Source organism: Malaya genurostris, chromosome 3, assembly GCF_030247185.1.
Source record: "Malaya genurostris strain Urasoe2022 chromosome 3, Malgen_1.1, whole genome shotgun sequence".
NCBI lineage: Eukaryota > Metazoa > Arthropoda > Insecta > Diptera > Culicidae > Malaya > Malaya genurostris.
Genome location: NC_080572.1, coordinates 290,033,536 through 290,049,236, shown reverse-complemented (window position 1 = coordinate 290,049,236; position 15,701 = coordinate 290,033,536). Strand labels below are relative to the sequence as shown.

The 15,701-nt window shown below is 38.9% G+C and overlaps 1 protein-coding gene across 3 annotated transcripts in view; it reads right to left on the bottom strand.

Annotated features, from left to right (window-relative positions):
• LOC131438999 (ATP-dependent 6-phosphofructokinase) overlaps positions 1-6,725 on the bottom strand; it is a 42,576-nt gene extending 35,851 nt beyond the window's left edge. Inside the window, exons 1-3 of one of the 3 annotated variants that reach the window (XM_058609471.1) lie at positions 6,208-6,723; positions 427-923; positions 140-248 (exon numbers count right to left, since the gene is read on the bottom strand). In XM_058609471.1, coding sequence (XP_058465454.1) covers positions 140-248; positions 427-923; positions 6,208-6,360 — 759 coding nt within the window. In that variant the 5' untranslated portion in view covers positions 6,361-6,723. Of the gene's footprint in view, positions 1-139; positions 249-426; positions 924-6,207 lie in introns of all 3 variants that reach the window. The other 2 variants (XM_058609470.1, XM_058609472.1) reach the window with 2 other exon arrangements.
• Positions 6,726-15,701: the final 8,976 nt, after the last annotated feature.

Sequence of the window (15,701 nt, the reverse complement as noted above, 5' to 3'; positions counted from 1 at the left end):
TAGTTTGAAAAACAGTTTAACAGTGAAACGGTATATGATCAGCACGGGACGGGGTAACACATTGAGAGGGATGAAGAGTTTGGGGCCAAAGTTTGGCCGGGGGAGGGGGGCGATAGCCTAACAATATTTCAATTCTTGCCTGTTCTAGTTTGCTGCACAACTTCACCTCCCAGTCACGTGGGGGAGGCGATTCTGGAATGAAAACATAATCAGCCTCGGAAACCACACCGGCAACGACGGCAAGATATCTACGGATCAGAATATTTATCGGAGAAGGGTTAGAGTCGGTTATTCTCAAATCATTGTGTTACTGATCCAGAATAATTTGGCCAATTAGTTGATAATCCGATGAGATTCCTATTTTTTCGTTTGTTTTTTTTCTGGTCCCTGGGAAAAGATTTTCCCCCCACCCAACGACAAACTTACCCACAATGTCTGCCCATGACCTCCATGATGAAGGTTCTCTGATGCGAGTAAGCCGTACTGACAATAGCATCGATGGCCTCGATGATACGATGCAGTGCCGAATCCGTACCGATGGTCATGTCCGTGCCACAGAAATCGTTATCGATCGATCCGACCATACCGGCGATGTGCAGCGACTTATATTTGATCCTTTGATCCTGGTTTATCTTACCAACAGCCAACAGTTCATCCAACAGGCTGGCCCATTCCTGACGGAACAGGTTGGCACCGGTCAGCGAACCATCGCCTCCAATCACGACCAGATTGGTGATGCCCCGGCTGACCAGATTGAACGCGGCTTTCAGACGTCCCTCGCGCTCCCGGAAGTCCTTGCAACGAGCGGAACCAATGACCGTACCACCGCGATGGATAATACTGGATACCGATGACCAGTTGGCTTCCACGATGTTGTCACCGCCGTCCACCATTCCCTGGTAACCTTCGCGGATGAAGAAGACCTGCAAAAAGGCGAAGAGAAATGCGGTGTTAGTAGTTGGCATACTTGACGTGTAACCAGTCTCTGTTGGTGAATTACATGGTAAAATATAGAATATGATATTATTATGACTGGGTTGGGTGTGTAGAGATAGTACTAATACTACAAATACCCAATACCCGACCACCTCTATATCCACACTTTGGAACCCGAACCAGACCTGTACCAACCGGATAGCTTGTCTAGTGAGTGGATGACGAAACTGAAGCTACATTCGCTCGCTCGCCGCTGTGTTTGGATGCCATTTTCCGTCTGCAACACACCGTGTTTGCTTTGAGTATATTGAATACCGATCAGCTGTTGATTCTACGGTAATTAGCAGCCCATGTTAGAACCAGTTCGGTAAAACTTAATTTCAATCGAATATTTCTTGAATAAAATCAAATTTATGGTCGTTGACTGTCAGCATATCCCTTCTCATTAATTTTAGTTTTGTTACCGAAGCTCCCAGAATTTATCGTCAATTGAATAACCGTACCTAGTCTGTTGAAGTTTTTCTTGCTCAGTTTGAAGTGCCAAGTAGTCTACCTGTTTCATTGTCTTCCTTGTCTTCACTGTTTCTCCTTGTCTCACTGAGTTTTCAATTCTCGGTTAATTTTTCAAAAGAGCGTATAAGCAAGTGACAGTTTCTCTTTAATCACTCTCTCTTTCGATTATTGCGATGTGATTAAAGATTTTCTTTGATATCACTATTCTGTTTGAAAGTTTCGGGTATCATTTCATGCAAAGAGTTGAGTGATAAACGTGAAAACCGCTTGGTAATTGATAGAAGAGAAAGTAAATAAAGAGAAACTGTCACTCGCTTATACGCCCTTTTGAAAAATTAACCGAGAATTGAAAATGGCGAATAATGGTGTTTCACAACTATTTGTCTATTTTCCAAATTTAAATCTGTTGATTAAAGACGTTTGCATTTTGAATGACATTATGATCGGTCGTGCCTCGTACACAACCCTGTAATGTTTTTTACCGTTCAACTTTCTTATAGATGGCTGAACCAATTTCAACACATCTAGGCACATTTGAAAGCAACTGTTGAATTATGGATCAAGTTGGAAAATCAAATGGTTGTTACTTCCGGTTGTTAAGATATAATAGTATAAGTGACGTAACCAACTAATCGCACATTTTTTCATCGGCTGAATTTTCTCGAAAATGACTCAACGAATTCTGAAAAGCTTAGGCTTATTGGAAAGCTAACAATGTTAATTAAATTTGGAAGGGTTATGGCTAACACGGTTCAAGATAGGTAATCTTATATGTGACGTAACCGACAAGTTCCAGTGTTTTTCAATGCACCATAATTTCTTGGAGATGCTTTCAATCAATCGATTTTGAACGACTTAAACTCGTTTCAAAGCTATTCGATAAGCCGAGGACAGAACCTTACAAATGTTTAAATGATACTTTTGAAATGGCAAGAGAAAGGCATTATCACACCACTAGGTGGATTAAGAATGTTTTTTTTTAATTTTTGTTTTGATGTGGAACACATCTTTGTTTTCTATATGGGTGCAAATAAGAATATCAAGGAAAAATACACGGAGAAATGTGGTGAGGTTTTGAACACTTACAGCCTAGTCAATTTTGTATCAATTATTAATATTATTTCACCATTCGATTGGAAATATTTCTAAGTTTCAGATCAGGAAGTGCATGCAAAAATACATCCCCCTTTTGTTAGAAAATCATGTGCCAAGTTTTATTAAGCCATTATGTCCTAGCGTATGATATATCATACGCAAAAATATCTATTTTTCAAAAAATGTTTACTGTGGAAAAGCTTCACGATAACAAAAACAGATAAACTACACTACGCAACTACAGGTTGGTTTCCTAAATATATGTTAATAGAAGGAGATATGATTTTTCTACTAAACGTTATTGAACTACATTTCTTAACGTTTAGTTGAAGTAAGCTTTTATTGCACCAAATGTTGAATACGTTAATTTCATATTGGAATACTTCAGCATCCACAGCATTTTTTATTTCCATTAAGAGCTTCATGTCGTCCGCATATACAAGTACTTTTAGATGTTTGAGTAAGGAGGAAATTTTTTGTAAAAAACAAAAAGAAGAGCGCCTAAATGTGAACCTTGGGGAATACCTGAAGTGGCATTTATTGGTTTGGAGTATGTGTTGTGATAGAGTACAATTTGTTTACGTTTTGTGAGATATGATTCAAGCCATTCCAAAAGTTTTTGTTCAATGTCATATTTTTTAATTTTGAATAGTAATAATGGCATGTCAATTCTGTCGAAAGCTTTGCTGAAGTTAGTATAGAGTTTCTACATAATTTGCATTGTTCATAGCTTCCAAAGAGAATGTAATGAATGCCAAGATATTTGTTGACGTAGTTATGTAATTTTTTACTTGTTAAAATATTTTTCCATTGATAATTTTTTCAAACAATTTTGGAATGCACGAGAAAATGGCAATTCCTCGGTTATTACGTATGTCTGATTTTGAGTAGTAATTGTTTCAAAGCTAATTGTTTCAAAAATATTGGTGCTATTCCGTCAGGTCCAGGTCCCTTTGCTGCGTTGAGGGTTTCCAGTGCAGTGAATATTTCTTGCTTTGATAATTGATTGACACTGATGTCATTAGAAAGCTCCGGTATAAAAGAAAAGATTCCAACATTGATGGAACAAGTAAACAACTTGATATTTAACAAACATAGTAAATTCCTTCTAGTTGCGGATATTCGATGACCTAACCCTATGTGAAGAAGCTAAATAGTTTCCATATGACCAATGCAAAAATATACTTTTCATAGTTATATCTACTCAATTATAAAATATTTTGATCCAACTATTGAGTTTTATTTATCAATACAGATTCTATATATTTCTGAAGAAACAAACATTTCTAGTGTTTTTGCTGAAGCTAGACATAATGTTAAAAAATGTATTTTTTGAGATACATTCGCTTCTTTTAATAAGAGTTTTCTGAATTTATCTACGTACAATCTTTCTTTATTACCTGAGTATCTACTAAAAAGTTTTAGATAACCTTCAAATAAGTAACTTTTCCAAATACACCACGTTGATTCGACGTTACTATCAGAACATCAAACAAATTTTATGCGAAAAATAAACGTTTTTCAAAATCTTTTTTTTTCATTGTTGTAAAACTTTGTGAACGCATACTAAGCACTATTTGAACCACTGTACCCTCTAGATCATTGCTATACATGCTATATATTGTAAAAAACGTTAGTATGCAAATATATGAAAGATATCTCTAACCGATTTCCAGCCAAAAGTACATAAGTTCTTCTAAATACGTACAAGCGTGTAATTATATACGACAGACCGCGAAGGGAACTACCAGTCGAGACGCGCGGGAACACGACATGCTCATGTTTGAATACGTGACTTAAGCAAATCGTTGCGATTTTTATTAAGTTTACTTTTTGACAATGAGCCATACTAGAAAAAGCCAGCTTTTTGGGGTGAAGCTATGTACTTTTACAATATTTCATCGTAAATCGGTTATTTTCCAAATCTTCAATAATTAAAACTAACTATGAAAAGGCTTAAAAAAAAGTTACATCGTGTTCCACTTAGATTTTTTTTCTAATATCAGGAGTATTTTTTCCTATGAGTATTGTAAATACAGCATAATTTGCTTATGTCGCTTCAATGCAAGGTTTTATTTTAGGTAAAAAGAGGTAAAGTATTGTATAAGAATAAACCTCTGCCCTACCTTCAACAAATATATATATGATTTTATATTTTCTATAATTATTCCATACAAAATATGTATAGAAAAATATCTCGAAACAAGATAAAAAACTGACATAAAAATGCATTGTATATCCGAAACGGTGCGACCTGGACTTTTGGTATTTTCGACAAAAAAAGCCTTGGTATTACATTCCTGTAGTGGAATTTGACCTTCTGTTTCAACAGACTTCGCAGCCGATTCTTAGTGTACAGAATCAAAGTAGGCCATGAACAATTGGCGATGGAATCAGATAACGCCGTAAATGAATAAACAAGCATTAAATGAACGGTTCTTCTACAAAGTGAAAGTTGACAAACTTTTTGGTCGTTATGAAAAAAAACAACGCTGCATTAATCAGGAGAATTTTCGCGTGGCTCATTGTAACAGAAAGATTGCACTTTCATCACGCTTATTTATCTGTGACATTAGTTTTTTATGGCTGCAGTGAAAGTATTAGCTCCGTTTACATAACAATCCGTTGATTTTGGACTGAGAAATCGGCAAAAACGCTGTAGTCGGTCGAATAATGAGATATTGGACTATGCGAAAATTCTAGACGAGCAACAACACTTTGGTAACAATTTTTTCGCAGCCTACTGTTGCATTTCCATAGCATTTGCATTCACCAATTAACACAGGGTAATAGCTATAGGAAAATAAATGTGTTTCATTGGTTTCGATATTTCGAAGTCGAATGCGATGCTTCCCAACCGGTCACAAGCCAGATCCAATGTCTTCATAAAAATGATCGAAATGCTTATGTCGGGGTGCTAATAAAAATTCACAAAGTTCGCGCTCTCATTCGATGCTTTCTCGGTGTCACGTCCATCACTTCAATTTAAATAATTGAATGAGTGTTTCGTCGCCTTTTTCATGTAGCTTTGGTGGGAAAAATTCCTTCCGATTCCAAGGCACCCTAACTATTAAAATTGTTATCTGCTAGATCTGCTGCAATTTCGGGTCAAGGAGAAAAAATATATTTTTGAAAACTCATCACCAGGATGCTCGCCGAACTCGAAGTCGCGTGACCTTTCTTCGTTCTTCATGCTCTCTGACGAAGAGTAAAATATGGTCATTCACTGTCTAAACGTGTGCGTTTTGAGCAGGTTCCATTTTTGTGGAAAACTGACCACGCATCACACTGATGCCGTTAGGCCACCTAGCTGTGATGCTGCAGCCTATTATTGACAGGGCAAAATTTCCGTCAGTTTTCAGCAGACATTCAACAGATCAATACTCGTTTGCAATACGCATGGCCGCAGTTGAATGTCATACACCCTATCGTAACTATTGTTATTTCCTTTTTCCTCGCCCTTGAGTGAAAGCATGAAGCATTTAGTTTTAGCTGACCTACCATTGCAATTGACTGCCATGGTCGCAACAATTTATTGATAGCCATTGAAAAGTATTCGTCTTAGCTTGATTCTTGAATCTGGTCGACCCTACTTTTTTTTGCGCGTTCGAAAAGGTATATTTTTAGAACATTCGGTATCTGTAATGGATGAGATTGCCTTACCTTACATCCCACATAAATGCCCATACGGACAACGGCACGGACGGCTGCGTTCATGCCCTGGGAATCGCCACCACTGGTGAAGACGGCAATACCCTTGCCCTTGTGCGCTCCATGTTGGATATACCGTTGGACAGGACCTGATTTAGAACTCATCGCGTTGCAATCAAGTATCGACTATTGCTTTCACTATTTCTTAGCACACTCAATCACTGTAATCTTCTGCTGCTTCTCTCGAACACAACACTTTTATTCGCAAATTAATCCGAACCAAACGAGCGTCCGCTGCTGTTTCGAATGAACCCGAGATATGCACTTGCTCACCGTCGGCGATGCTATAACAGACTAATCACACTGATCCTAGTAGCGCTTAGAATAGCGATCCTGTGCAACGATAGGCGAAGAGCTCGTCCCAAAACTTGTAACCGCACTGTGCCGAGTTCGAGACACGATCGACCTAACAGCTGACTCCTACTGTTCGATTTTATCCAGCAGATATCTAGCGAAAGACTGCGATACAGTTGGTGGGACAATCTGGAGTTATAACTACCGTGCGGAGTCTTTTTTTCGCCCAAAGGTTACCCAGAATGACATCTCAAGGTGACTTTAAGGAAAGCTCCTCTCAAACTGCTGCCATATGGTTGAGGCACCGGCTGGAAAATGGTAACATTTTTTAGATTGTTCGTGTTTGTTCCCTATCTGGTGTGTTTTGGGTGTTTCATTAGTTACAAAAATTCTAATTAATAACACAACTGGATTAATAACTCTAAAGTGTATGTTTAAATAATTAAAATCAGAAAAATTTGCTCACGATGAATTCAGATTAAAAATGGTCTGCTCATACAGTACGAAACTCAGTGGGCATTCGCGATGGTGTCGCTTACGATGACCAAATGCCACATGCGGGAGCTTTTTTGACGTTAACAAAAAGCTTCTCAGGTGGACTCTCATTCTCGTTATAGACTCATTTTGGAGGATGCAGAGCAAAATGTTTGTAAACAAACTGCACTTGCATATCGATTTCTATAAAAACTACACGATCGAAAAAGAAATATTAAATGCTAAGATTCAATTATTCGCATTATGCCCTACGGTCCACCGAATTTTGCATCATTATGACGAAACATACTGCCAAAATCCCATCCGGCTGATGCCATCAGTGGAAATAAATCGCTGCGGGATGACTCACGAGACCGGTGAATCAGCACGTGGGAGAGAGCATGTTTTCATACTTTTGAGCAAGAGAAATGTGAAGGAGAGCAAACAGACGAAAAACAACCAAAACGCTCTCGCAAAGCTTCAATACCGCGTGCTGTTTATCACGTGTTTCGTGGTAGCAGCGCTTTAATTATGATTGCATATTCTCATGCACATGTGAAATGCGCGGCGCACAGCCATAAGTCGGTAATGACATTTTTAAAAGGAGTTTATAGTTCGATTGGTCTTTCTGTAAGAGAAAACATATTTTATTAGTTGGCTCGATAGATAAATTCATATCCACTTGTAGAAGGGAAACCCAATATTCAATTCGTCAAAAATGAGTTATTTTTTTAAAAGTGCTATAATATCCTCTTCACATATCGACATCGAAATATCAGTTTCCTTAGCTGTTCTTCGCGTAGTCTTTCACAAAACTTTCACTGCAGTTGATATAACCGGTTTACAATGAAATCTGAGAAATACAGTACGTTTAAATGTGTTTTCCTATCTATCTCTGATGTCAACCAATCAACTTTTGCGTCACTGTTTCTTCCTTGAGTGCAACCATGAATGGTAGTACGAGGGTTTAAAACTGCCGATTTCTAGTTCCAATCTATAACACTCTGGATTAAAACAACCGATTCTGGTTTTAGGCTACTAATATTTGGATTTTATAGGAAACTAGTCGTTTAATTGTTTTGAATAAACTTGATTTTTCTGCTTCTAATATTAAGAAGTATTTATGCACACAAATATAGATTGAATAAAAAGAAAAGAATTGTTCATAATGCTTGATAACTAACGAAGCTACAAAATAATGTGGGTTGGGAAGGCGCAAAAATTTAAAAAAAAAGTGCGTCATCCACAAAAATGAAACTGTAAAACAAAATCTGAGAACGAGTTATGAATTGTCTAGTTATTTGCACTTTTAAATAATAAGTACTTAATTGTTCATAGAACTTGCCCGCATAGCGTTTTGGCTACCTGGGCAGCCATGGCCACCAGACGGCAACCAAAATTGATTCAGTGACGGTTGTCAAATCCAATTTGACAAAACAAAGTCGCCTGTATCTATGTTAGCCGAGCGTTTTCATCTTCTCACCTTCGCTGAAAATGTCAATGATTTCAATTTGGAAAAATCCTGGTGGATACGGTTGTATCGTTTGAGTTGTATATCTGGCAGCGATGAGGCAGTCGGTCACCAGAATGTCTCCCAACCATATTTTTCCAACTGGCAGCGTTTAGTCAGCCATGCGTATGCGGGTGGTGTTGAAACATTCCCCCTACGCACGGTCCTGGAAGATGTGATTCTATAAGAATCTTAAAATGTTGAAAGGGGTTTTGACCGTTGTGAGGAAACCGAAAGAAAGCGAACGAACGAACGGACCCATAACGCTTTTGAAGTAAATTAAATCAAGATAATAATTGTGAAACTTTTGTTTGCTTGGGTTTTGACATTGCAGTGGCTCAAACTAACGAATATCACACAACGACGTTCTAACGAATGAATTCCGGCTGTGTTGCTTAATAAGTTTACGGTTTATGCTTAAAACTTATCTCGCTGGGACAATGATCCGAGATTTCTCTAGAGTTTGTAGGAGTGTCAGCGATTTGCGAGAAACTACACTGAAAATAATTTGCACACTAGCATCATGTGTAAAGCATTTGAACTATCACTACATCCCGCATTGGCTTGGCTGTCAGACGGCTGGCTGCCAGCGGGCACAATATGGCTGGCAGCCAATCTGTTATCCGGCTGTCTCGCCGTTACCAGACATACACCTTAAACGATACAACCGTATCCACCAGAGATGCCAGATATTTTCATATAAAATCTGTATTCTTTGTATAAAAAATCTGTATTAATCTGTATTCACTAATAAAATGAAATTCTTACAACAAAATGATGATAAAAGATGTTATTCCAATAGATTGTGGTTGTATCTTTTTCCAAAAAATCATCTTTTCTGTTAGTTTTTCATTCATTTGGCTTCTCCAATATATGTTTTCACTCAGTCATTGAAAAAAATTGAATATCAGTTCAAATTGGTTTCAAATTATAATATAAATGGATTTCACAGATTTTTATATTAATTTGTGATTTGTCCGTTGATTGATAGACTTTTATATCGTCTCTGGAATCAAATACTTAAAGATAGCTCAGGCAGAAAAGTTAAATTTGTTCTTTCTTACTTTTTGTGACATCTGTATAAATATGTATAAAATTTAGAAAATCTGTATAAAATCTGTACTCTGTATTAAATCTGTATGCGTATGTAAAAATCTGTATAATACAGATAAATCTGTATAAATGGCATCTCTGGTATCCACAAGGATTTCTGAGGTAGACGTGGCTGCCAGCCGTTTGTCATACCGATGGAAAGGTGAAGGCGAACCCGCCCAGTGAATTCGCCCGTCGTGCGAATCGGGCGGGCGAGTTGCATTTGCGTTTGAAAAGTTTGACGTTTGCATTGTGTATCATTAGAACAAAAGAGAAGAAAGATTTATTTTTATGTTTCTCTGTCCGAAATCTTTTATCTCGCTCATTAGTTATGTCAAAAATGTTAGAAGAGAATTTGTAATACGATTGAAGTGACATAATATTTCATAGCAGAATTAGTTTTTTTTCTTAATAATCGAGATATTACTTCGTAGATTAATTTATCACCGTAAATCAAGTTATAGTCCGCTATACGAAAGCAGAAATAAGAGTGCGACATACAACAGAAGATAAAATTTTTTCTCGTTACGAAACTGTTTTCTTCGCTTGCAATTGATTCAATCTGATCGTTTGAGAACGTTTCCTCAACGTTGGATTATTTACATTCTATATCATTCCTTTTATTGCAGAGCCGATCATGACGACATGAAAATCCCGCCGGAATCTGCAATAGGTGCTCCAAACAACCACATCTCATCCGACGCAATAACAACTGGCAATAGACAAATAATTTCAATTAATATACGCACAGCGGTATACGGCTGCAACTGAAGCGGAATAATGAGATTTTTTCCGACAAACGACCCTCACACTTGAATGGATTGGATAAATAGGTATTGTGGATAATTGAACTACGATTTGTTATTTCGATGCATTATATTCAACATAATATAGATTTATTAGTTATAAATTAAAACATCAAGGTTAACGACTATTTTTCTTTCGATTAAATCCAAGAAATCCTAAGTAAAAATAAGAAGAAAATACAAAATAAAAGAGCCCGACGATCGCACGATGTTCTATAGTGCGATATCGGGCCGATGTCGGTCTGATATATCGATGCGTTTCGCTTGTTCGAATGTTGACGCGGTTGATGCAAATGGTGCAAAATCGTCCGATGACGACCCGATCGAAGCGCTACGATCGGGTCCATATCGTGCTGAATCGGTCCGATAATCGGGCCGATGATCGGACCGATGTGGGTCGACAGATTTCACTGGGCGCATACGCATGGCTGCCAGCTGGCTGACTAAACGCTGCCAGCTGGAAAACTATGGCTGGCAGACATTCTGGTGACCGACTGCCTCACCGCTGCCAGATATACAACCGTATCCACCAGGATTTTTCCACATTGAAATCTTTGACATTTTCAGCGAAGGTGAGAAGATGAAAACGCTCGGCTAACTAAGATATCATTTAGGGGTTAGCCAAATTTTGTGCTAGGGCACATAACCGTTTTCATTATTTTTACGTTTCGTCTTTGACTCATCAGTGCAGAGCAGTTCAAATTGAACTGCTTAGTGCTAAACTCGGCAGTTCAATTTGAACCGCTAAGCAGACGTAAAGTTTCTGCTACTTACAGAACACTTTTTGTTTTGCAACGAAGTGCAATGTCTTTTCTGACGTGCCGAACGAAAACGTGTTTTCGACTATTTCTGGCCGATGCCGAGTTTAGCACTAAGCAGTTCAATTTGAACTGCTCTGCACTGATGAGTCAAAGACGAAACGTAAAAATAATGAAAACGGTTATGTGCCCTAGCACAAAATTTGGCTAACCCCTAAATGACCATACCTGCATCGGCCAGAAATAGTCGAAAACACGTTTTCGTTCGGCACGTCAGAAAAGACATTGCACTTCGTTGCAAAACAAAAAGTGTTCTGTAAGTAGCAGAAACTTTACGTCTGCTTAGCGGTTCAAATTGAACTGCCGAGTTTAGCACTAAGCAGTTCAATTTGAACTGCTCTGCACTGATGAGTCAAAGACGAAACGTAAAAATAATAACTAAGATATGTTTGGCCAAATTGGATTTGACAGACGTCACTGAAACAAGTTTGGTAGCCCTCTGGTGCCCATGGCTACCCAGGTAGCCAAAAGGCCGTGCGGGATGTAGAACACATGGAATTCATGAAAATATTCACTTCACTCATAAAATAAGTGTGAAAAATGTTGATATCTAGAGGAAAACATGCTACATTTACCTGAAACGCACATCAAAACGATAAGATATATCGTTATCTTTAGTTTCTATACGAATTTCATATGAATGTCATATTGTTTTCCACATAGATTTCAATTGAAACACAGTTGACCGAATCAAGTGTTTTGCACATACATTTGTGCTGTATTCATTCCCACTAGAAAATGAAGTGTTTAACACATGTAGTTCGATTCAATAGCAAAACACATCACATCCAAAGGAAAAACACATCGAAACTGAAATAAAACGAAAATAACGAAAATCTTTAAATCGCTCTGTAGTAATCGAAAGATAAAGTGAACAAAGGAAAATTTGTTTTTACATGAACATTACCTCACAAAATGCGCTGAATGAACGTCATTTGACAGTTGACGGTGGTTTGTATCTAGGACAGCACCTGACAATTTTTAATCCACTTCGAGAGCCAGTTTTGGACCAGCTCGTGATTGGTTGAAATTGACATAAGTAAGTACAAATTGTTGAAATTAATATAACTGCAGGGTGGTAGAGAAAATGTTGTCAGTATCGTCAGTCAGTGTTGTTGTCGAAAATGCTTCGTCTCTCTTCGTTTGTTCTGGTGTCGGTCATTTACGAATGAAATAGTAAAATATTGAAAATGAGGTTGTTGGAATGGTTTCTTTCATTGACAATGTGTGACAATTTTAAGCTCTGCTCGCGTATACCTGACAACGTTGGGTACGATATTCACCCATATTTCTATTGTTTTCTACACAGAGTCTGAGCCACAGTTCCAGACGATTCGAATGCTGTTTCTAAGATGTTCTGATGAATTGAAAGCCTTTCCTTTCTATTTATTTTACTTCATACACACTTTTTTTTCGAATATATCCATCACAGATGGAAATTAATTGTTTTTATTTGAAACAGAGTTGAAGTTGGCAGTTCTGGCCAACACATCAGGCGAACGGAGAGAGAAATAAACAGTAGTACGAATATACGCAAAACAAAGTCTTGGCATTACATTCCTTTCGTGGAATTTGGCCTTTCTGTTTCAACAGACTTCGCAGCCGATTCTTAGCGTACAGAATCATTGCATGGCTAGTACTATGGATCCTACTGACACTAAGTCCTATGCATTGAACCGCCAACCCGGGACAATACGAATATACGCACACCGTTCAAATAGAACTCGTGAGCAGTTCCCTCTGTTTATAGAACGCTTCCGCAACTTCCGTTTTGACGAATTATTTATATCCCAGAGACTGAGAACGCAAAGGGTGAGATTGAGACTGCAAATACACTTATTAATCGTAGTGCAAAATGTTAGGGCGATAAACAGAAGCATTCGAACACATATTTTTATTTACCAGAAACAATATTTTCTAATTCCAACTCCGTTCAGAAGACTGCGCGTTCAAAGAACGGCACGCCCGTACCGACATCTACAACTCCTTGGTACTATTAGACAATAATCAGAGCATCGAAAGAATGCCAGCTTCCGGATGGCCGACGACCCTGAGGCCAAGCAGCTCTAAAGGAAACTGAAGAGGAAGACCGTGGGAAAAGTGACTACATCGCTGCGTTCAGGCTCGTACCCAGGATTCGGTTTCGGGAGGGGCCCAGATTAAAAAAATGCGCCTTTTTAACAGACACCCTAAACTTTTACACTGGAACTATCATAATAAGGTATTAAAATAATTTTTTTGACTATGTCCGAGTGAAGGTTATTGTATTACATTTCTTAACGTTTACTGTCATGCCATTTCAATCCCACATGTTTAAGACCTTCTAAATGTCCATTTCTAGAGCACGAAAATCCACAAGACTTGCGATGGATTTTGAGAAGTGGTCCGAGATAGATCCCTTACCGATTTGTGGAGAACGGAAAGCATCTTCTAAATTTGTAGGTCATATTAGTTGATGGCCATACAAACTTACTTTAGCTATACAGGTTTCGGAAATAGCGCTCGGATGTTCCAAAACGAAACTCAAATTGATTTCTCGGAAATGTGAGGTTTGGGAACAGATAACAGTTCGAGGAGGCCAAATCAGGTGAACAAGGAGCAAGTAATTGGAGCATTAAACCGATGGTTTTAACTATGGTAGCGATGCTCATGTGCTTCATGTCAGGCCCTTTCACAGCGATTTCGGTCTTTAATCAATTTAGTACTCTAAAAGTATACTATGACAATCCCAGAAAACCGGCATCATGATCTTTCCGACCCATTGAGTATCCCTTCCAGGCACTCATGCCGCGACGACTTCAGTCCATTGTCGGGTAATCTTTTATTTCTCTGGTGTATAATAATGGATTCAGCCAAACCTGTACTCGAAGTGCACTTGCGCTCGTCTTTTTAGTCCTAAATAATTATGTGCGAGGTCCAGCGGCAGGATATCTTTTGAATTTGCAGAATCTCGCTCAACTATGGTAAGCTCGCGCACTTGCATTTTCCAGTCATCCAGAACAATTAAGTGTCTTATTATTTTTGTCGTTTATTTTTTCATTTTATTTAGTTTTGACACTATTCGCTTCGTATCATTTTTTTTTTTGTTTCTGTTTCTGATTTCGGGAGTGGCCAGGGCCCCCCCTCTGGATACGTGTCTGGTTGCGCGCCCTTGGACGGAAGGTCGGTGTAATCGGCCAAACAGTGCAAAAGTACCTGACGAATATGAACATACATGCCAAGAAGCGGAAGTCGCGTCTACTGGTTTCGGATCTGCAGGTAATGACGCAGCGGCAGCGACTGAATAAGATTTCCCGGCGAATCGCGATCACGATGGACGACGAGACTTATCTTACCCTGGATGCCGACCCTGTCAGCTTGAAGCGAAATCAATCTTTAGTTCAGCAACGCCATCGCACGTAGAGTGACTATAATCAGAGTGACGACAGCTGTTCGTTTGGAATGACAGCTTCCAGTTCCAAACGAGCAAACGAACTGTCAATTACAATGTAAAGCTAATGGAATGTTTTGAATTGTTGCCAACATTACGAATGAGAAGTCATCACTCTGGTTATAGGCACTCTAATCGCACGGTATCACATTTAACATATCATGTCAATTGTATGGACGTTTCTCCACTTCTATGTTCGAGATTCGATGCGGACTCGCCTGAGGTCGTCATGTTCGCAAAAGAGGATGTTGCCAATGATTTGTTCAAGAAATGCGAGAGCTGGATATTTTGTTAATATGATGTTTTTGCCTGGATGGAAACGACTGTCAGGACACTTCGCATTTTACTTCCCCCACGAAGGAAATGAGCATCGAGGTGAAGTTCATTTCACACATTTTTTCAGTGAGAAGGGGATGTCAAAGCCGCTTTTCTTTCACTCCGGGATGGCCGTGAATGGGGAAATTTTCTAGTACGAAATGCCTGCTGGACGTTGCGTCGCTCATTAAGAAATGCCACGAGGGCGAAGACGCAGTGTTCTGGCCGGATCTGGCGTCGGCCCACTACTCGAGCCGATCGTTGGAGAGGATGGAGCGGTTGAATATCGATGTGATACCCAAGTCGGCGAACCCGCCCAACGTCCCCCAGCTGCGTCCCATCGAGAATTTTTGGGCCAACCTGAAGTGTAAGATCTACTCCAACGATTTTGTCGAGAAAACTGAAGAGAAAGCTTTCAAAAACATACCTAGTTTAGCACCGTAGGTCAAGCATTCGATATTTCTTTGATCTGCTATTTTTTTCTTCTGACCTATTCTACGATGAAATCCGTCCCAGAAAACTTTTCATATGAACTGAACACCGTACATGTACACTGTGTACGGTCGGTGGGGAACTAATTTTAGTCGTAACCCGCAGATTGTACCCAATTTTCTATCGTTCGACGGAACAGAGCCATCTGTAAATTCTTTCGATCTAAAACAATAGCTACGTACTTACTTACCTTTCGTCCCGACACGTGAACCTCA